Source organism: Nerophis ophidion, linkage group LG12 (assembly GCF_033978795.1).
Source record: "Nerophis ophidion isolate RoL-2023_Sa linkage group LG12, RoL_Noph_v1.0, whole genome shotgun sequence".
NCBI classification, from domain to species: domain Eukaryota; kingdom Metazoa; phylum Chordata; class Actinopteri; order Syngnathiformes; family Syngnathidae; genus Nerophis; species Nerophis ophidion.
The window spans coordinates 66,570,318-66,593,695 of NC_084622.1; the positions used below are offsets into that span (position 1 = coordinate 66,570,318).

The window sequence follows — 23,378 nt, forward strand, 5'->3', positions numbered from 1 at the left end:
GGGTGTGAGTGTTGTGTATGTGTGAATCTGAGCATGAATGTGGAGGAAAGAGATGTACAATCATATTTCAACTTACTAATTACTAAGGTTTTTTTTTCATGTAAGGACAAAAAAAAAAAAAAAAAAAAAAAAAACCTAAAACACCATAATGTCAACTTGTAAGAAAAAAATCACACTAGTTTCATGGAATGTTAGGGGCTTAGCCAAAAATATTAAAGCAGGGAAGGTTTTTTCACATTTAAATTCATTAAAAGCAGATGTTGTATTCTTACAAGAAACACATCTCTGTAAAGACAACCAACACAAACTTAAAACAAGCTGGATATCTCAGGTTTATCACGCACCCTTTACTTCACAAGCTAGAGGTGTAGCTATTTTATTTCATAAAAATGTGCCTTTCATACTTACATCACAAATAATTGACCCTAATGGGAGATTTATTTTATTGAATGGTCATATTACATCCTATCCAGTAACTTTTTGGAATATCTATGGACCAAACACTGATGACTCAAACTTTTATCATGGAGTCTTTGGTCTACTTCCTGATGATAGCTCCTCTCATATCTACATTGGTGGTGGCCTTTTGGACCCCACTTTAGATAGATTGTCAACTAAATCTCATGTCATTGCTAACTCAACTAAAACTATTAATAATCTTATGAGATCAAGAAATATCATAGACATATGGAGAGTAAAACACCCTAAGAAAAGGGAGTATTCATTTTACTCTACTGTACACAATTCCTACACGAGAATTGATTACTTTTTAGTGGAAGGCTCTTCCCTCTCCAATGTCAGTAATCCTGAGTACCATAGTAGAATCATCTCAGATCACAGTCCTGTGAGTTTGCAGATTCAAATTGATCTCCTTAAAATCAAACAAAAATGGAGATTTAATCCACAACTATTATTATATGAAGATTTTAAAGAGTATATAAACAAGATTATCCAAGATTTTATTGAGGTGAATGATAACGGAGAGGTCTCAGACTCCACATTGTGGGAAGCTCTTAAAGCTACTGTGAGAGGATATATCATTTCATTTGAAATCTCAAAACAAAGAGAAACAAGAAAAAGGCAGAGAGAATTAGAAAAAGAAATTAAAGAAATGGAAAAAATTCATATAAATTCTCTTTTGCAGTCTGATTACAATAAGATGCTGAAACTGAAAAATGAATACAACTCTCTTCTTCTTCATGGGGAAGTATCTAAACTCCTGCTGAAAAATAAACAAAAACATTTTGAAATATCCGATAAACCACAAAAACTTCTATCTAGACAGCTCAAAGGAGATCAAGCCAAAGCTGCTATTCACAAAATATGCTCAAAAACAGGTGAAACATGTACAGATTTAAAGGATATCAATAATGTCTTCAAAGACTTTTATTCAGAATTATATAAATCTAATTCAGCTATAGCGGTTAATGATTTAAATGATTTTTTTACCTCATTAAACTTACCTCAACTGAGTCCAAATAATCAGAATTCTTTAGACAACACTATTTCAACTGAAGAACTGCAAAAAGCACTGAAATCTTTCTCCTTGAATAAAAGTCCTGGTCCAGATGGATTTGGTGCGGAGTTTTATCAAGCTTTCAGTGAAATACTATCCCCTATAATACTTAGAATGTTAAATGATTCTTTTGTGAACAACAAACTTCCAAGTTCTTTGTATGAAGCCCATATATGTATAATACCAAAAAAGGGAAAAAATCCACTTGATCCAGCCAATTATAGACCTATCTCCCTGCTCAATTTAGACCATAAGATTCTAACTAAGGTACTCGCAACCACATAACAGAAATGATTCATCCAGATCAGGTGGGTTTCATCCCGGACAGACCTTCTTTTGGCAATGTACGGAGATTACTGAACGTATTGTACTCTGACTGCACAGGAAACAAAAAGGCTGCCGTCCTGACTCTGGATGCTCATAAAGCTTTTGATTCAATTGAGTGGGCTTATCTTTTTCATGTTCTCAAATTATTTGGATTGGGAGAACATTTTATAAAATGGGTTAAAATAATTTATTCTGCACCAAAATCATATGTCATAACTAATAATGTAATATGGGATAGTTTTGAATTACACCGCGGAGTGAGACAGGGTGACTGCCTTTCGCCCTTACTCTTCAATTTGGCCCTCGAACCACTGGCTATTGGTTTAAGAATGAACTCTAATATTAAAGGATTTTCAGTGGGCTCATCAGAGAGTCTCATCTCCCTTTATGCAGATGATGTACTTGTTACACTTACTGAGCCAGAAGTTGCACTACCACTTCTTTTAGAATATGTAGACTCTTTTGGTAGAATATCTGGTTATAAAATAAACTGGTCCAAAAGTGAGCTTATGTTCCTAGGAGATAACGTTGAGATCAGTCAAAATCCAGTTAAAGTCGCAGAAAATTACATATCTTATCTTGGCTTAAAAATATCTAAAAATGATGAATCATTACTAAAGTTGAACTTTATTGAAGCCTTTGAGAAACTGAAAGTGTGTATTGAGTATTGGAAGACCCTACCTCTCTCTATGTTAGGCAAGGTGAATGCTATTAAAATGATCACTCTGCCCAAATTTATTTATCTTTTTCAAAATTTACCAATTGTAATTCCTGTAGATTTTTTCAAAAAACTTGAATCTTTAGTTCTAGATTTTGTGTGGGGATGTAAAAAACGCAGAATATCCAAAAAGCACTTATTTAGATCTACAGAGGAAGGAGGACTGGGTCTTCCAATGTTCAAAAATGATTATTGGGCATCAAATCTGAACGCATTGACCTATTGGAAGATGGGGTCCCCAAATAATGAATCTCTTAATTCTGCTCCCTTATGGCTGAAATTGGAACTGCAGTCATTAGTGAAACCTTATACATCATTGCTATCGTTACTTTTTACTAAACCAGTCTCTTCAATTAAATCAATAAGTCATAGTGTTGTAGTACGAAATTCTATCAAAATTCTTTCTCAAATTAAAAAACAATTGAATATTTCCAATGTAACTATGTATTCACCAATATATCACAATCATGCATTTATTCCATCGATAACAGATAAAACATTTTTTGACTGGTACTCAAATGGAATTAAATGCATAAAAGACATTTATGTCGAGGACAGTCTTGTGTCATTTGAGCAATTGCGAATCAAATTTAATTTGTCCCAATTCAGTTGGTTTTGCTATTTGCAGGTAAAAACATTTATTAAAGAAAACATTTCAAAGTCTCAGCTGGTAAATGAAAAACATCCTCTTTTAGAACTATTAAATTTACCACCCACAAGTAAAAAGTTTATCGCTAAATTTGTCAGCTGCTTCATTATGTCCATGACATCAGCAGACAGTGTTAAAAGAGCATGGGAACAGGAACTAAGAACAACAATACCCAATCAGCAATGGGAACAGACACTCTCTCAAATTCACAAATGCTCAATTAACAGCAGACATAGGCTCATACAGTTTAAAGTGATTCATCGTTTTTACTATTCTAAAGTTTTATTACACAAATTTTATCCGGATACATCTCCACTTTGTGATAAATGTAAATCTGCTGAAGGATCATTGTCTCACTCCTTTTGGGGATGTCCAATTATTCAATCATTTTGGTCCAGCATTTTCTTTTTTTACTCGGGGGTATATCAGAGACAAATTGTCCCTGATAGGGATATGATCTTATTTGGGTGGTCTTCAGAAACACAAAAGCTTCCAAAACATATTAGAAGTGTGTTGCTGCTTGGGACGCTTTTGGCCAAAAGACTCATTCTCAGAGACTGGAATAGTCTATCTGCACCCAACTTCAGGAACTGCTTAAATGAACTTGTGAATGTAATGACTCTTGAAAAAATAAGATTTATAAACTCTACAAATATGAATAAATGGGAATTAACCTGGAAACCTTTACTGACATATATTGAAGCATAACTTATAGACATTTAAAGGAAAACTAAACTGCCATTTTTTTGTAGTTGTATTCCTTTTTTATTTTTAATTTTTATTGTTATTATCTTTTGTACTGATTCAACACTACATTTGTTTTTCTTGTGTCACTTCTGATATGGTTTTGTCATGGTTTACTTGCTTTTTTGTTCTGTTTTTTTTTTTTTTTGATTATTGTTTTGTATTGATCAAGCCCTGTAACTTTTCCTTTTTTTTCCCTCTAAGTGTGTACGGTGGACAGGCCCTCGGGAGGTGATCTTGTGAACACTTCCTGAGGATCCTTGATACCGAGGTATGTTCATCTATTTTGCTGTGATCTCGATAGCCTGCTGATCGTGAGCCGCAGCGGGATGGATGGATATATATGTATATATATATATGTATGGATATATATATGTGTGTGTGTATGTATATATATATACAATATATGGGTATATTTTCTAATAATGTCTGTACTGTAAACCTTGAGTTGTTAAAGTTCATGTGCACCTCTCTCCTCAAGTGTGTCTGTGTGTGTGTATGAGTGGATGTGACTGTTTGTCATTTTAACTGTAAAATCTAATAAAATATATTTGCACACAAAAAGAAGTAAAATACAGCACTATGTCATCAGTTTCTGATTTATTCAATTGTATGACAGTGCAAAATATTGCTCATTTGTAGTGGTCTTTCTTCAACTATTTGGAAAAGAAGATATAAAAATAACTAAGAACTTGTTGAAAACTAAACAAGTGATTCAATTAGAAACAAATGTTTCTCCACATAGAAGTAATCATCAACTTAAAGTGCCCTCTTTGAGGATTGTAATAGAGATCCATCTGGATTCATCAACTTCATTCTAAACATTTCTTCACAAAAAAATAAATCTTTACATCAATATTTATGGAACATGTCCACAAAAAATCTAGCTGTCAACACTGAATATTGCATTGTTGCATTTATTTTCACACTTTATGAACTTACATTCATATTTTGTTGAAGTATTATTCAATAAATATATTTATAAAGGATTTTTAAATTTGTTGCTCTTTTTAGAATATTAAAAAAAAAAAATCTCACATACCCCTTGGCATACCTTCAAGTACCCCCAGGGGTACACGTGCCCCCATTTGAGAACCACTGTGCTATGGGATGCAAAAGTAAAACATAGACATAACTTTTTCTGATGCTGCCACAAATAGATTTAATGTATTTTTATATTTCTTCTATTACCTCATCGTGGTTCCAAATGTTAATGCTGTACGTGAATGCATAAATGGTACCTTTAAAGATGGTACGACGTCTGTGTCCAGTGAACAGTGAAGTGTTCCATGCTGGGTTTTCCTCAACAAGAAGGAACCAAGGGGGTGTAGGTTGTGTTACACATCAACACCTTTTTAGTGAACTTTGACTGGAAGATTGACTTTATCTGGTTCGTGTTGGCCCTTGTGTGAGGGGGATACTTGTCCACGGTGTACCCTGCCTTCCGCCTGAATGCAGTCCCCGGAGAGAGACAAGCGGTAAAAAAATGAATGGATGGATGAATGAAACGTTACAACCTATTTTATAACTGACTGATTTAAATGAAATAAAATAATATTTCCAAAGCCTGAACCCTGATCATGTGCAGCTGCACAAAGTGTTTATGTGACAGGTCAGTCCTGCTTCTTAACATGCCAAGAAAGAAATGATTTGAATATTTTTTTAAAGAAGAAAACTGATCGTGCCAAACCTGATTGCATCAAGTCTCGCCGGACTGAGCAAATGGAAAAGCTGAATAGTCTAAATTAATTTAATAACAAACACATACAGTACAGGCCAAAAGATTGGAAACACCTTCTCCTCATTCAATGCGTTTTCTTTATTTTCATGACTATTTACATTTTAGATTGTCACTGAAGGCATCAAAACTATGAATGAACACATGTGGAGTTATGTACTTAACACAAAAAGGTGAAATAACTGAAAACAAGTTTTGTATTCTAGTTTCTTCAAAATAGCCACCATTTGCTCTGATTACTGCTTTGAACACTCTCTCAGCATTCTCTCCATGAGCTTCAAGCACACCTGTGAAGTGAAACCCATTTCAGGTGACCACCTCTTGAAGCTCATCAAGAGAATGCCAAGAGTGTGCAAAACAGTAATCAGAGCAAAGGGTGGCTATTTTGAAGAAACTAGAATATAAAATGTTTTCCGTTATTTCACCTTTTTTGTTAAGTACATAACTCCACATGTGTTCATTCATAGTTTGGATGCCTTCAGTGACAATCTACAATGTAAAGCAGGGGTGTCCAAACTTTTTCCACCGAGGGCGGCACACGGACAAAATTCTAGCAAGCGGGGGCCATTTTGATATTTTTCTTTTTCAAACCATAACAAAATATATGGATTTTTTTTTTATTCTTAAGGCTCCTGGGGAGCATAGTGGGTCTCAGTCACTAAAATCTTAAAAATAAGTCAAATTATTATTATTTATTTATTTATTTAATGCTTACAGTAAATCTCTATCTCAACTTGAGGTTGAGATAAAGTAAAACAAATAAGGTTTTATGCCTTTTCTGTCAAAGACAACTTTGTTTTTGTAGTAAAACTGAAAAATGCAGTATTTAGATAGATAGATAGTACTTTATTGATTCCTTTAGGAGAGTTCCTATATTTAGCAATTAAAGCCCTCAAAGATCCAAAATGCAGTACACCATTGATTTTAATTATTTAATATTTTTCAGTGACAATCTACAATGTAAATAGTCATGAAAACAAAGAAAATGTATTGTAAATAAATGGGTTGTACTTGTATAGCGCTTTTCTACCTTCAAGGTACTCAAAGCGCTTTGACACTACTTCCACATTCACACACTGATGGAGGGAGCTGCCATGCAAGGCGCCACCCAGCACCCATCAGGAGCAAGGGTGAAGTGTCTTGCTCAGGACACAACGGACGTGAAGAGGTTGGTACTAGGTGGGATTTGAACCAGGGACCCTCGGGTTGCGCACGGCCACTGGACTGGAGGAGATGCGGATGAGGGAACAGGGCTGCGGAGCTAGCACTGAGCGCCGGGACGGAGAGGCTTGGCGGTGTCTTGGCTGGGTGAGCAGGTGTCGGACACCTCAGTCACCTTGGGAGTATCCTCGCTCATCCATTCGGACTGGACACTGGCCGAGAGTGGAGTCGGCTCTCTTGGTTGCTTTGTTGGGTCTGCTCTTGTCTCTGGCCAGGCTCCCTCCACCCCAGCAGACGATGGCGTGGAACACCGCAGAGGCCACCACAGTGGATATGTTTCTTTTACTTTTTATTCATAGCTGTATGTAGAAGTGTCTGCTTGTATCTGCTGCTTTAATGTCCTCTGTCTTCTTTGATGTTTGATGTTTCCCTCTTACACACATGTAAGAGGGATGTGTTCTATGGCTATGAGTTGTTGTTTTACCCTTGGCCTCAGTCTGGACCCCCTCTCCAGGGCACTGGCTAAGACCGATTTTTTTATTTTATTTTAATCTTCAATTTTTTTCTCCCCCCCTTGTTTACCTGTATCTCATCTTTTTTTGTAAGGGGTGCTGGAAGCCGGCAGACCCGTCAGCGATCCTGTTCTGTCTCCCTGTAATGTTTGTCTGATCTTGAATGGGATTGTGCTGAATATTTAAATTTTCCTGACGGAATAAATAAAGTACTATCTAATGTAATCTAAGGTAAACTACTTTATGTTACATCCATCCATCCATTTCTACCGCTTATTCCCTCTTGGGGTCGCGGGGGGCCCCGGATGCCTATATCAGCTACAATTGGGAAGGCCGCGTACACCCTGGACAACTCGCCACCGCATCACAGACTTTATGTTACATACATCTTAATTTTATACTATTGTGTTGTGCATGTGCATGTCGAATGTGAAGTGAATTATATTTATATAGCGCTTTTTCCTCTAGTGACTCAAAGCGCTTTATCTAAGTTACATTCAAACCAGTGTGGGTGGCACTGGGAGCAGGTAGGTAAAGTGTCTTGCCCAAGGACACAACGGCAGTGACGAGGATGGCAGAAGCGGGAATCAAACCTGCAACCCTCAAGTTGCTGGCACGGCCACTCTACCTACCGAGCTAAATAACAGTACTCATTTAGCTGAGACTGTCATTACTGTTTCACTTAGTTTTAACGGTGGATTTGAAGAATAAGCTTAGAATAAAGCCACCTGTGTCTGTACGTGCTTGGAGGGAGGAACACATACCTTTCACACATTTGAACACCAGCTCAGCTCTCTTCAAACACCAGGGTATGGTCATCTCCTGTCAGGAAAGGACAAAACACACATAAATTCACAAGTAAAACACGATTAATGTCTCTCAACCATATAAGGAAAGTTAATAATTTAATGTTTTGAGTACATTAGGTCAGACAAAGATTTAAATATTAATTAAATGATTAATGAATCCTAACTCATTTGTATGTGAATAATTTTGATTATGTTCTAAATCGAGAAGTGTGGTTGAAAGAGCACTTAAGGCAACCGCAGGTGACTTGAGTACATTTCCCCAAGGTGTCAGTTATTATTAAACAGCAGGGGTAAGGATCCTACTAATTACATGACTCAGACGTCAGCCAGCATACAGTCGGCGTTGACTTTGTGGAGGAATTTCGTCGGCCAATGTCATAATTATGATCGTAATTGATGCTCATTAATTCAGTTGTGGGTGAGCTGGAGCCTATCCCAGCTGCCTGTGGGGAAGGTGTGGCGTACACCATTGATGTGTCACCCGTCAATCACAACACATGCAAACAAACTACCATTCACACATGGTTTTGCACTAAGTCTGCTAAAGCTAACGAGCATGTGTTGGACCAGTGGTTCTCAAACGGGGGTACTTGAAGGTATGCCAAGGGGTACGTGAGATTTTCCAAAAATATTCTAAAAATAGCAACAATTCAAAAATCCTTTAGAAATATATTTATTGAATAATACTTCAACAAAATATGAATGTAAGTTCATAAACTGTGAAAAGAAATGCAAAATTGCAATATTCATTTTTGTGGACATGTTCCATAAATATTGATGGTAAAGATCTCTTTTTTTGTGAAGAAATGTTTAGAATCAAATTCATGAATCCAAATGGATCTCTATTCCAATCCCCAAAAAGGGCACTTTAAGTTGTTGATTACTTCTATGTGCAGAGGTGGGTAGTAACGCGCTACATTTACTCCGTTACATTTACTTGAGTAACTTTTGGGATAAATTGTACTTCTACTAGTAGTTTTTATGCAACATACTTTTACTTTTACTTGAGTATATTTATAGAGAAGAAGCGCTACTTTTACTCCGTTCCATTTATCTACATTCAGCTCGCTACTCGCTACTTTTTTTTAATCGATCTATTAATGTTTGTTCTGGTTAATGACAGAGCTTCAAAGTAGAATCCACGCATGCCTGCGTTTCACCAATCACATGCAGTCACTGGTGACGTTAGACCAATCAAATACAGCCAGGTGGTCACATGACCGTCACACGTAAAACCCGACTTAAACTAATTGAAAAACTTATTCAGGTGTTATCATTTTTTGGTCAATTGTACGGAATATGTACTGTACTGTGCTATCTACTAATATAAGTTTCAGTCAATCAATCAATCAATCAGTCGATGAATGCCTACTGAGGCTATGGTGCTGTTAAGTTATTGTGGCTCAATGTGCCATTTTTTTATTTTATTGTACTATTATTTAATATATATTATTGTTTTAGTTGCTTAAGAGATATTACTGGCTCTGAATTTGCTCATTGCTATTTTTATGTTTTTATGCATTATTTGTTGTCGTAATCAGGTTACTCATCAGTTACTCAGTACTTGAGTAGTTTTTTCACAACATACTCCTTACTTTTACTTGAGTAATAAATCTCTAAAGTAACAGTACTCTTACTTGAGTACAATTTCTGGCTACTCTACCCACCTCTGTCTATGTGTAGAAATCTTTTTTTTAATAATGGAATCACTTGTTTATTTTTCAACAAGTTTTTAGTTATTTTTATAATTTTTTTTCCAAATAGTTCAAGAAAAACCACTACAAATGAGCAATATTTTGCACTGTTATACAATTTAATAAATCAGAAACTGATGACATAGTGCTGTATTTTACTTCTTTATCTCTTTTTTTCAACCAAAAATGCTTTGCTCTGATTAGGGGGTACTTGGATTAAAAAAAATGTTCACGGGGGGTACATCACTGAAAAAAGGTTGAGAACCACTGTTTTGGACTATCATTTATTGTATTATGCAGTGTTGTGGTTATATCAACAACTGATAGGGGGCGTCATTTCACTAATGATATGACACATTTATGTTGGCGTGCTAGGCTCATGTCCAGTTTTTCAAAGCGTGCTGGGGCCATCGAAGTGTACCAAGCTTGCATACGGACTCGAGATGTCCAATAATGGCTTTTTTGCCGATAGTCCGATATTATCCAACTCTTAATTACCGATTCTGATATCAACCGATACGGATATTCACAATTGTGGAATCAACACATTATTATGCCTAATTTTGTTGTGATGCCTCGCTGGATGCATTAAACAATGTAACAAGGTTTTCCAAAATAAATCAAATCAAGGTATGGAAAAGAATGCCCACATGGCACTGCCATATTTATTATTGAAGTCACAAAGTGCGTTATTTTATTTAACATGCCTCAAAACAACAGCTTGGAATTTGGGCTGGGTTGAGGTGGTGGGTGTGGGGTGTATATTGTATCGTTCCGGAAGAGTTAGTGCTGCAAGGGCTTCTGGGTATTTTTTCTGTTGTGTGTATGTTGCTGGACGTGAGACGCAAATGTACCGTTGACAAGTCTCTCCCGGGCAGCACCTTGTTCAAGCAACCAATTGTGAATTTGTTCCTCGAGGTGTGGCCACCTAGCTTTTAGCCCACGATTAGTTCTTTTGAGTTTTCTTCATTTCAGTAAGAGTAGCCTCCGCTTTTCGTAAGTCCCTTACAAGTTTCTTGCTTACTCCAAACTGTTTTCTGCTGCTCGATTGCCATTTTCCGCTGCATATTTCACTACTTACAGCTTGGGGCGGCATGGCGTAGTGGGTAGAGCGGCCCTGCCAGAAACCTGAGGGTTGCAGGTTCGCTTCCCACCTATTGACATCCAAATCGCTGCCGTTGTGTCCTTGGGCAGGGCACTTCACCCTTTGCCCCCGGTGCCGCTCACACTGGTGAATGAATGATTGGTGGTGGTCGGAGGGGCCGTAGGCGCAAACTGGCAGCCACGCTTCCGTCAGTCTACCCCAGGGCAGCTGTGGCTACAGATGTAGCTTACCACCACCATCGTGTGAATGAATGAAGTGAAGTGAAGTGAATTATATTTATATAGCGCTTTTCTCAAGTGACTCAAAGCGCTTTACATCGTGAAACCCAATATCTAAGTTAGATTTAAACCAGTGTGGGTGGCACTGGGAGCAGGTGGGTAAAGTGTCTTGCCCAAGGACACAACGGCAGTGACTAGGATGGCACAAGCGGGAATTGAACCTGCAACCCTCAAGTTGTTGGCACAGTCACTCTACTAACCGAGCTATGCCGGGTTCTCACTTCTCTGTGAGCGCTTTGAGTATCTAACAATAGAAAAGCGCGATATAAATCTAATCCATTATTATTATTATTATTATTGTAACCTGCAGTATATGATTTCCTTTTCGGTTCCATTTTTGTTCAGCACTTCTCAGTTTTTATAGGTTACCGGCAATGTTGAAATGATCGATTATCCTAGTGTAGGTAAGGAAGTAGTAGCAGGTAGCATCTTTTCTTTTCACAATGCACTTCTGCTATGACCCGCCCCCGCCAAATTTTAATTGGTTGACGTGTGTGTGTGACGATTGCTGATATACTCCTAGTCTCTTACGTGAATGAGATAAATAATATTATTTGATATTTTACGGTAATGTGTTAATAATTCCACATATAAGTCGCTCCAGAGTATAATTTGCACCCCCGGCCAAACTAAGAAAAAAAACTGCGACTTATAATCCGACAAATACGGTACCTCTGACATGTCGTGCACCAGCAGCAGCGGGACAGTGATGGTGGTGACATCATGAGTGCAGCAGACTTTCAGAATGTTTCTCAGGCCCATGATGGCCGGGTCCCGGGCTGTGATGTTCCCTGAACGCACGTTGTCGTCCACGCACAGGTGGAAGACAACTTGGACCTCGGACAGGTTGGAATGCCGCGAGACGTAGAACTCGCCTGGACAGCAGTGTGTGAGAGGAATGATAAAGTTTGGTCAGAAAGTGGCAAAACTGAAAAAAATCAACACAAATTACCTGGTGATATATTTGACGGATTTCTTTCCACATTTTTACTTTTGTCATCGCTTCCATTCTTTGGGATTTCTGCAAGGACACAGATATGAGGACAAGGTTTTAAGTCAACAGTTTTCACCAACAAAACACAAATGAAGCACTTGGTTTTAGTTTTCAATAAGATACATGCTTGCATTTTTGAGCTTGTCATGACCCCAAGATGCAAAGACAGCAGACGACATGCAGGTAAGAAACAATTGAATTAAACTAGGAAAAATAACAAAATTTAGCAAACAGCAGTCTAGTGCAGACTGCAGAGCGTACTGCAGCACACACACGAAGAGTAGCCATGTCCCAATTTGGCGGACGCATCATTTGCAGTGTGCATTTGTGAGGTGCTGACATTGTGGAGTGCCAGGGCTATTCCAATTCGAAAAAGCTCCAAGAGTTGTTTGAATCCGGTCGACAAATGTCATTTTCTCCTATTAGCCAAAGGTGCACATGTCCAGGATCCTTTGCAACTGTCCATATCCCACGATTTCCTGCTGTCCCCAGCTCTGAAAAAATATTTTCAACATGGTGGCGCTATGCGCAGAGGAATGAGCAACTTTAAAATGTAAGTATTAATTTATAATTTCCTTTAAATCATCTAAAACCAGACATGTAAAGCTTGGCGTGACAGTAGAACTTTTAATTTGTGTTAAAAAAGGAGACCTTGATTATCGTAATGATGAACAACCTCCATGCTGCGCGTTGCTCTTTTCACCCTGAGATATAGCCTCATAAGTGAAGTGAAGTGAATTATATTTATATAGCGCTTTTCTCTAGTGACTCAAAGCGCTTTACATAGTGAAACCCAATATCTAAGTTACATTTAAACCAATGTGGGTGGCACTGGGAGCAGGTGGGTAAAGTGTCTTGCCCAAGGACACAACGGCAGTGACTAGGATGGCGGAAGCGGGAATCGAACCTGCAACCCTCAAGTTGCTGGCACGGCCGCTCTACCAACCGAGCTATGCCGCTCATAGCTGGGCTTTGCAGACAACAACATACATGGAGCTTTTCTCAGTGTTTGGAAGTAAAGCCTTATATCTTCTTTCAATTACAAGATCTAAAAAGGTACGAGTATATTTTAAAGGGTTGTCCTGTTACCAATATTTTGGTACCGGTACCAAAATGTATTTTGATACTTTTTGATACTTTTCTAAATAAAGGGGACCACAAAAAATAGCATAATAAGCTTTATTATAACAAAAAAATCGTACGATACATTAAACATGTGTTTCTTATTGCAATCAAAGAAGCATTTTGTCCTTAAATAAAATAGTGAACATACTAGACAACTTGTCTTTTAGTAGTAAGTCAGCAAACAAAGGCTCCTAATTAGTCTGCTGACATAGGCAGTAACATATTGTGTCATTTCTCATTCTATTATTTTGTCAAAATTGTTAAGGACAAGCTGAAAACATGGATTATTAATCCACTTGTTCATTTACTGTTAATATCTGCTTATTTTCCGATTCAAAATGTTCTATCTACACTTTTCTTAAAATGTAATAATCACTTATTCTTCTGTTGTTTGATACTTTACATTAGTTTTGGATGATACCACAAATTTAGGTATCAATCCGATACCAAGTAGTTACAGGATTATACATTGGTCATATTCAAAGTCCTCATGGGTCCAGGGATGTATTTCTTAAGTGTATAAACATAATATGAATTAAAAAAAAAACTGAAAAAAGATTTTGTGATGATAAAAAATATAGAGTTAATCATAGTAGTATCAACGACATACGCTGTTGTACTTGGTATCATTACAGTGGATGTCAGGTGTAGCGCCACCTATGGTGCGCTAGCTTTTGTTTGCGGTGACGCCGGTGAGCTGTTGTATCTTCTATCCTCCTACAGTGTGGAGTGAAGCATTTGTAGCTATTCCTCGTCCTGCAGGGATGATACTTGTAAGAAACGTACTTTATACGTCACTATGGAGGCTAGGATTAGTGATTTAGAAGCAGCTGAAACACTGCCGGCTGCTAGCTGGCTAGCTATGTCTTGAAGCAGCTCTTCCTGAGGGTGTTATAACTTCACTTTTATTTTTAGTTTTTAGGTCAAAATGCGTCTCCTTGTAAGTAGACGCTGCCGAACATGCTCCACTGCTCGTAAAACCAGCAAAGTCATGGCGTGAAGGCGCGTACCGGTATAGCGTACAACCCTGATGTCTTATTATGTGTCTTATTCATGAGTGAATGGAATAGTTGATCTTGTGTTAACTATTTTTGCAATATAATGTAGATTGCTTTCATACATAGAACGAGATTAGTTATTGTTTGTGAGCAACATGTACATTTTTACTTTATTGGAAAATGTTCACTTTTACATGCGTTTAACTCACTGTTGTGATCTTGTGTTCACCTTCAAGGAGGAAATGGACTCAAGGCTATTTAAAGGACAACAGAGATAAAACGAACCGCTTAATTGTAGTGGCAAAAGGTTAATTAAACTAAATTTTATTTAATTACAAGAATAGTCTGGGCTTTTACGTAAGACATCTACATTTACAAAGTACATCTAACACCTCTATAGAAATAATATAAGCGTAGTACTGTGTGATTCCCACAAGAAAGACCACGTGTTCTTTCTGGGACATCATTTTGTTTTCAACATGTTTCAGAGGGCACATTTTAAACTACATTGTCAAGTGACTTTGCAAAACCAACGGCTGACTGACGGACTGACACTCTAATTCTAAATGTAACCATCATACAATTAACACTCCATTAACTATTTAATAACCATTAATTAGGAATAATATATTAAAAATGATTTTACTTGGTATACAAAGAAAACCATGGTCCATTCAGGTAAGAATGAATGAATGCATAATAATTCATAAAAAATTCAATACATCGAGTCCTAATCCTAGATATCCTAAAGTCTACACTAAACAGTATACAATAAAAATAAGAAAGTTGACCTGAGTGCTTTACACATTTGGTAGGAAGTTATTAAGTAATTAAAGAGTTCAATTTATTATGTTTAAAAATACTAAATGCTAGAGATTTCCGATAATGGCTTTTTTGCCGATATCCGATATTGTCCAACTCTTAATTACCGATTCCGATATCGATACATACACATTATTATGCCTAATTTTGTTGTGATGCCCCGCTGGATGCATTAAACAATGTAACAAGGTTTTCCAAAATAAATCAACTCAAGTTATGGAAAAAAATGCCAACATGGCACAGCCATATTTATTATTGAAGTCACAAAGTGCATTATTTTTTTAACATGCCTCAAAACAGCAGCTTGGAATTTGGGACATGCTTTCCCTGAGAGAACATGAGGAGGTTGAGGTGGGCAGGGTTTTGGGGGGGTGTATATTGTAGCGTCTCGGAAGAGTTAGTGCTGCATAGGGTTCTGGGTATTTGTTCTGTTGTGTTTATGTTGTGTTACGGTGCGGATGTTCTCCCGAAATGTGTTTGTCATTCTTGTTTGGTGTGGGTCCACAGTGTGGCGCATATTTGTAACAGTGTTAAAGTTGTTTATATGGCCACCCTCAGTGTGACCTGTATGGCTGTTGAGCAAGTATGCCTTGCACTCACTTGTGTGTGTGAAAAGCCGTAGATATTATGTGATTGGGCCGGCACGCAAAGGCAGTGCCTTTAAGGTTTATTGGCTCTCTGTACTTTTCCCTGCATCCGTGTACCACTCCGTACAGTGGCGTTTTAAAAAGTCATACATTTTACTTTTTGAAACCAATACCGATAATTTCCGATATTACATTTTGAAGCATTTATCGTCCGATAATATCGGCAGTCCGATATTATCGGACATATTTACTAAATACTGAGCAGACGACAAATGTACCGACAGCGACACATATATAGTTCCGAAGGCTAAACCTATTCACATCACTCTAGCTGCGGCCAGATGACTCGCTTCCTGGACCGCAAGAGGTGAACCTAAATAGACTCAATTAACCGATCGAAAACAGGTGCGCTGGCAAGTAACTAAACAAAAAGTGAAGGAGTCCAACAGGAATTGATTACTACCATGAACTACCAACTACCATGAATTAGTTAACATGGACCCTAACTTAAACAAGTTGAAAAACTTATTGGGGTGTTACCATTTAGTGGTCAATTGTACGGAATATGTACTGAACTGTGTACTCTACTAATAAAAATGTCAATCAATCAATTAATCAAATACTACGAAACAAAATCACCAGTACGAGGAAAACAAAGAACAAAATCCAAACTGTCATGTGGGATCACGACAATGCAAGCTCAAAAAAAGTCTTACCGGGTTGTTCTTTTTGCTTGCGGCTCCGCTGTGCTCGAGCGTAGAGCACCACCTGCTGCACCTCCTCCAGCTGTTGCTCCATAGCAGGAAAGTGGAAGTCCGTGCACTCCTTTGCCACCGTTGCAAAATCTAGGTCAACAAGGTGATAAAACAGTCACTCCATGATACACTCGGCCATGTTGGTGCCTAAGTAGGACAGTAGGTCCAAATGCGGTGAACGATTATCGCTACTTCAGTATCAGGGGAGAGTCAATTAAATAATCCCAAATATATGATATATACAGCATCTATGGTCCATTCCCCCAATTGATGCCATTTGCGTCACTAAGAAATAAAATGTATTAATTACTTGATCAAATTACCATCCATCCATCTTCTTCCGCTTATCCGAGGTCTGGTCGCCGGGGCAGCAGCCTAAGTAATGAAGCCCTGACTTCCCTCTCCCCAGCCACTTAAGGTGTTCCTAAGCCAGCCGGGAGACATAGTCTTCCCCGTGGCCTCCTACCGGTCGGACGTGCCCTAAACACCTGCTTATGGAGGCGTTTGGGTGGCATCCTGACCAGATGCCTGAAACATCTCATCTGGCTCCTCTCGAAGTGGAGGAGCAGCGGATGTTGAGGAGCAGCGGCTTTACTTTGAGTTCCTCCCGGATGGCAGAGCTTCTCAGCCTATCTCTAAGGGAGAGCCCCGCCACCCGGCGGAGGAAACTCATTTCGGCCGCTTGTACCCGTGATCTTGTCCTTTCCGTCATAACCCAAAGCTCATCACCATAGGTAAGGGTATGAATGTAGATCGACCGGTAAATTGAGAGCTTTCCCTTCCGGCTCAGCTCCTTCTCCACCACAACGGATCAATACAGCGTCCGCATTACTGAAGACGCCGCACCGATCCGCCTGTCGATCTCACCATCCACTCTTCCCTCACTCGTGAACAAGACTCTTAGGTACCTGAACTCCTCCACTTGGGGCAGGGTCTCCTCATTACCAGTAAAATATATTTTTTATTAAGCATACCGTATATTCATTTGAGTACAAAAAGGAAGGAATACAATTTAAATTATTAATGGAAACTATCCTGATCACTGGAAAAATAATATTTGTTGCCTGTCTTTAAATTAGACTTCAACATGAAATATAATCATTTAAATCCTTCAGAAATATTGTATTTTATACATATGTGTGTTATTCCTTATCCCAACTACACTTTAAAGAATTTTTTTTTTCTAACAATGAATTTAGTCATTTCACTCAGTCCTATAAACTGAACACACGTTACTTACCGTATTTTTTGGATTACACATCGCAGTTTTTTTCCGTGGTGCGATTTATACTCCGTGGTGATTTACGTGTGAAATTAACAGATTAACATAAAATATCAAGTAATATTATTTATCTCATTCACGTAAGAGACGAGGCGTATATCAGCAATCGTCACACACACACTTCAACCAAATTTCATGGGATTTATGGATTAGGAGTGACAGATTGTTTGGTAAACATATAGCATGTTCTACATGTTATAGTTATTTGAAATTCTTTACCATAATATGTTACATAAACATAGCAGGCACCTTCTCAGTTGGTTATTTATGCCTCATATAACGTACACTTATTCAGCCTGTTATTCACCATTTTATATTTATTTTAAATTGCCTTTCAAATGTCAATTCTTGGTGTTGGATTTTATCAAATAAATTTCCCCCAAAAATGCGACTTATACTCCAGTGCGACTTATAAATGTTTTTTTCCTTCTTTATTATGCATTTTCGGCCGGTGGGACTTGTACTCCGGAGCGTTTTATAATCCGAAAAATACGGTACTACCTCTAAAAATGATGCATATTCCACAAGTCACATGGTCCACAGGAAGTTGCGTCATTCCGATTCTCTCCAGGCCATTTGAAAGGCCAAAAGTAAAATGTAAGCTCAGTCTTTTTACTTATTTCTTTTTTACATTACTTTAAAATACTATTTTTTTATCACTGTAATGTGCTTAGCCTCGACATGCTATTACAAGTCCATCTACACATACGACTGCACACCTGCCCACTCCAGCAACTCCATCATCAAATTTGCGGATGACACCACCGTAGTGGGGCTCATCTCGGAGGGAGACGAGGCTGCATATCGGGATGAGGTGGAGAAGCTGTCGGATTGGTGCAAAGTCAACAACCTGGCCCTGAACACCTCCAAGACCAAGGAACTGGTCATAGACTTCAGGAGGAAAAAAACGGACATCCTGCCCCTGATCATCAGTGGTGACTGTGTGGAGAGGGTCTCCGACTTTCGCTCCCTGGGAGTCCACCTGGCCGACGACCTATCCTGGAGCACCAACACCACGGCTACCATCAAGAAGGCACACCAGAGACTGCACTTCCTGAGAATACTCAGGAACAAGCACCTCTCACAGGAACTGCTGGTGTCCTTCTAGCGGTGCTCCATTGAGAGCATCCTGACCTACTGCATCTGCGTGTGGTTCAGCAGCTGCACGGCCGCAGAGAGAACGGCGCTCCAGAGAGTCATAAAGTCCGCCCAGAAGTTAATTGGATGCCCCCTCCCCCCCCCCCTGGCTGACCTGTACAGCTCCCGCTGTCTCAGGAAAGCACAGAGCATCCTGAAAGACCCATGCCACCCCGGGCACAGCCACCTGGAACTGCTACCCTCAGGCAGACGCTACAGGGTGCTAAAAGCGAGCACCAATAGACTAAAAAATAGCTTTTACCCAAGAGCCATAGTAGCATTAAACAGGCACTGAGTGAGCACAATATGTCCATCATGTCCTCATGTGTAATGTTTAAATGTTTTTCGGACTACAATGTGCAATAATGTTTTATGTATGTGTGTATATGTATTCATATGCATGCAGATATGCATCTGTGTGGATACATATACATATACATAGATACATCTGTCATCTCTATCTTTTTTTTTTACTATTTATACTACCATATTGTATATGCACCTTAGGAGGAGCTGCTCCAATTTCGTTGTTCTTTGAACCTGTTCATTGCAATAATGACAATAAAACTCTATTCTATTCTATTCTATTCTATTATGCTCAAACTTGCTTCTTGTCTTGTTACTTAAATGAGTCATCTTTGGCTTAAAAACATTGTACAAATGGGAAATAAACTTGCCTGAGATGGGCCAATACACATTTGGCTCACAGTGGTACCTCAACTTAAAGGGGAACTGCACTTTTTGGGAATTTTGACTAGTGTTCACAATTACTATGAAAGACATCACTACCGATAGATTTTTTTTTTGATGCATTCTAACTTGTACATAAAAGTACATAAAACTCTGCTTACAGCATAGCTGATGGGAGCTCATCTATGTCGCCCAAAAAATCTAATAAATACCCATTCAAAAAGCGCCAACAATACTCCATTTACATTTTGTGACCTGAATATTAACCAAGTATTAGCGATATTGTTATTATAAGCACTAACGCAGACAAACTATTTGTAGCGGTGCAGTGATCACTTCCGTGTGTGTCTATAGTTACATCATCAAGTGGTCAGCTGCTTCCTTGCTCCCTGTAAGTTTATTCTAGATAATAAATCATGTATCTCACCTGGACAGAAGACGTCTGAGTAGGTCATACGAAAACCTGGTAGACTTTGACAGCCATTTAGGGCCCGGAAATGGCGAGAAAGACACGAAAAGACTCTTGTCCTGTTTCTTATCCTGTTTCTTCGTGAGGATTATGAGACGTTCTTCATCTAAATGGGACTATACGAACATCCTAACAGTCGGGATCCTAATGACAGCAGACATTGTAAAGTAAGTAATGTTTTGTTATGTTTGTTGTCTCTAATGAAGTCAGCAGCGAATAATAATCAGTGACGAAGAAAAAAAGAAGCAAACATTGTGATGCATTCTTTAAATTAATGCGCCACGTATAATTAAAATGATAAATATATATAAATATAAAATGTTATATTACTACATTACATACTTTCATCACATGTATAAAACCTCAATGGAGGTGTTTGGATGTTTTTTTAAAGCGCTTTATAGGCAGAATGGAGCGGCTCCCACAGGCTCCATTGTAACCAAACTTATCATTTTTAGAATGCAAAAAAAAAAAAATAACATCCATCGTCTTGTCTGTCATAATGATAGTGAAGGATAGGCAAAATTCCTAAAAAAGTGCAGTTCTCCTCACTTAAGTGTTTTGAGATAAGAGCTGTCTCTCGGTTAGTTTTTAAGCTTAAAGTTGGGAACCAAAATTTGAGTTACAAGGGTCCCTGCCATTAGTTGGCATAGCAAATGTTACAGTGAACCCCGTAAGATCCACCTAAAAACATCTGGTCTTACTCGTTAGCATTAGTTTTTAGCTAGAGATGGACATATCTTTCTTTTCCAACCATTGGAAGAAAAAACAGGAGTCTGAAGGAGAGTACTGAGAAAAAGAAGTGGATGATCTGAATTGAATTTAAAAAATAAATCCTTAAAAACATGCCCAAATGTGTTGCCAACTTTGCAAAGCAATTCTAGTGTATCACTGCTTAATGCAACAAAGAATGTTAAGGCCAACATATTTAAAAAAAAAAACATCTAAACAGCGGACATTTATCCATGAAAATATGAAGAAGCTGTTGATAGTGTGTTTGACAGAGAAGCTGCTGGAATGAGAAGTCCACTCTCCAAGGTAAATGCTGTACATTATTTTGACATCACTTCAAAAAATGCTATAATTGTTTTTGTAGTACATTCTCCGGTATTGTTTTAAACAATATTTCTTATTTATACATTTATTTTACTTTTGAAAAGGCATGTTGCATGTTAAAATTGTGCCATTTAAGGGGGCCAGGCACCAGTTTAATTGATTAATTTCGGACTGCCGATATTATCGGCCAATAAATGCTTTAAAATGTATATCGGAAATTATCGGTATAGGTTTCAAAAAGTAAAATGTATTACTTTTTAAAACGTCGCTGTACGGAGTGGTACACAGATGTAGGGAGAAGTACAGAGCGCCAATAAACCTTAAAGGCACTGCCTTTGCGTGCCGGCCCAATCACATAATATCTACGGCTTTTCACACACACAAGTGAATGCATGCATACTTTGTCAACAGTCACTGAGGGTGGCCGTATAAACAACTTTAACACTGTTACAAATATGCGCCACTCTGTGAACCCACACCAAACAAGAATGACAAACACATTTTGGGAGAACATCCGCACCGTAACACAACATAAACACAATAGAACAAATACCCAGAACCCCTTGCAGTACTAACTCTTCCAGGACGCTACAATATACACACCCGGCCTCCCCCACCCCACACCGAGAGAGCATGTCCCAAATTCCAAGCTGCTGTTTTGAGGCAAGTTAAAAAAAATAATGCACTTTGTGACTTCAATAATAAATATGGCAGTACCATGTTGGCATTTTTTTCCATAACTTGAGTTGATTTATTTTGGAAACCCTTGTTACATTGTTTAATGCATCCAGCGGGGCATCACAACAAAATTAGGCATAATAATGTGTTCATTCCACAACTTTATATATCGGTATCAGTAATTAAGAGTTGGACAATATCGGAATATTGAATATCGGCCAAAAAGCCATTATCGGACATCTCTATTCATTTTAATTAATTCTAATGGGAGACGTGAATTTTAGATACAAGTGTTTTGAGTTAAGAGCTCTGTCAGTTAAGCTTGTAAGTTAGGGTACTACTGTTCAATATGTGTATTATCTACATTTAGAGTGACAGTTAAAAAAAGGCATATGTAAGAAATATTTATGTTTATATGGAGCACATTACAACAAGTAAAGAGCAGATTCGGTAAAATGACACCTCCATAATGTACAGTATAAGAAATGAGCACTATATAATGTACAATAAATGCAAACTAACCTCTCTTTATGCCACTGAAGGAGTTGACTCTGTTGTCAACCAACAGAACCAGACCACAGAGTGAAGATGAATAGAGCGAAAGGGCCGTTTGAAGGCGCCGCAGCTTTGCTCCGCCGCTGCCGTGATGTCTGTGCTTACAAAAGTCCAACACATCAGCCCGGACCAGTCGCAGGTTATGCATTGTCTTCAACTGGGCTCCTGAAAACAAGGTGAGAAAAAAAAATTGTAATTTGTTTTTTTTCCTTCAAAATATTAAGAATGATTTTTATGTATAAATACTGAGCAATGACAGCCAAATATGGTGAGTAGTTGATTCATTTGGTAAGTGATTTTCGATACAGTTTATGGCCACGGCTGAGCTATCCCAGCTGACTTTGGGCGAGAGGTAAGGATCACCATGGACTGGTTACATAAACTGCATATAAACAACCATTCATACACATATTCACACCAATTTGGAGCAGGGATAGTCAACTAAATTGTTCACTCGTTTTGGGGGCCACATTTCCAAAAAGCTAGGGACTAGAGGGCAAGTGTTCTGTCTAATTTAGCCTGCTTCCTCGAAAACATAGCTACCAGTTGCTATTCCTGTTCAAACAACGGTGCCGAAAACTAAAATTTAGGCTACTATTTATGTGTGTCAATGTGAACTTTCTGAATGAGTCCACAAGAGGGGTGTCAAACGTGTGGCCCACGAACATGTTTTATCCGGCCCGTAAGATTTGCAAAGTATAAAAATGGGCTGACATTTTTTAATAAAAGAAACTGCTGTTCTAAATGTGTCCGCTAGTTGTCGCTAGGGGTGTAACGGTACACAAAAATTTCGGTTCGGTACGTACCTCGGTTCAGAGGTCACGGTTCGGTTCATTTTCGGTACTGTAAGAAAACAAAAAAATATATACATTTTTGGGTTATTTATCTACCAAATTTGCAAACTCTTCCACCCAATTTTTTTTTCTTTATGGAATATTTGATGTGAAGTAATGGGAACCTTGGATAGGTCAATAATTCA

The 23,378-nt window shown here is 38.3% G+C and overlaps 1 protein-coding gene across 3 annotated transcripts in view; it reads right to left on the bottom strand.

Annotated features, from left to right (window-relative positions):
• The window catches only part of ferry3 (FERRY endosomal RAB5 effector complex subunit 3), a 53,845-nt gene that overhangs the window by 13,617 nt on the left and 16,850 nt on the right, over positions 1–23,378 (bottom strand). For all 3 annotated transcript variants that reach the window (XM_061918021.1, XM_061918020.1, XM_061918019.1), the window contains exons 8-12: positions 22,367–22,564; positions 16,494–16,622; positions 12,204–12,272; positions 11,924–12,126; positions 8,130–8,187 (exon numbers count right to left, since the gene is read on the bottom strand). In XM_061918021.1, the coding sequence (XP_061774005.1) occupies positions 8,130–8,187; positions 11,924–12,126; positions 12,204–12,272; positions 16,494–16,622; positions 22,367–22,564 (657 nt within the window). The remainder of the gene's footprint in view (positions 1–8,129; positions 8,188–11,923; positions 12,127–12,203; positions 12,273–16,493; positions 16,623–22,366; positions 22,565–23,378) is intronic.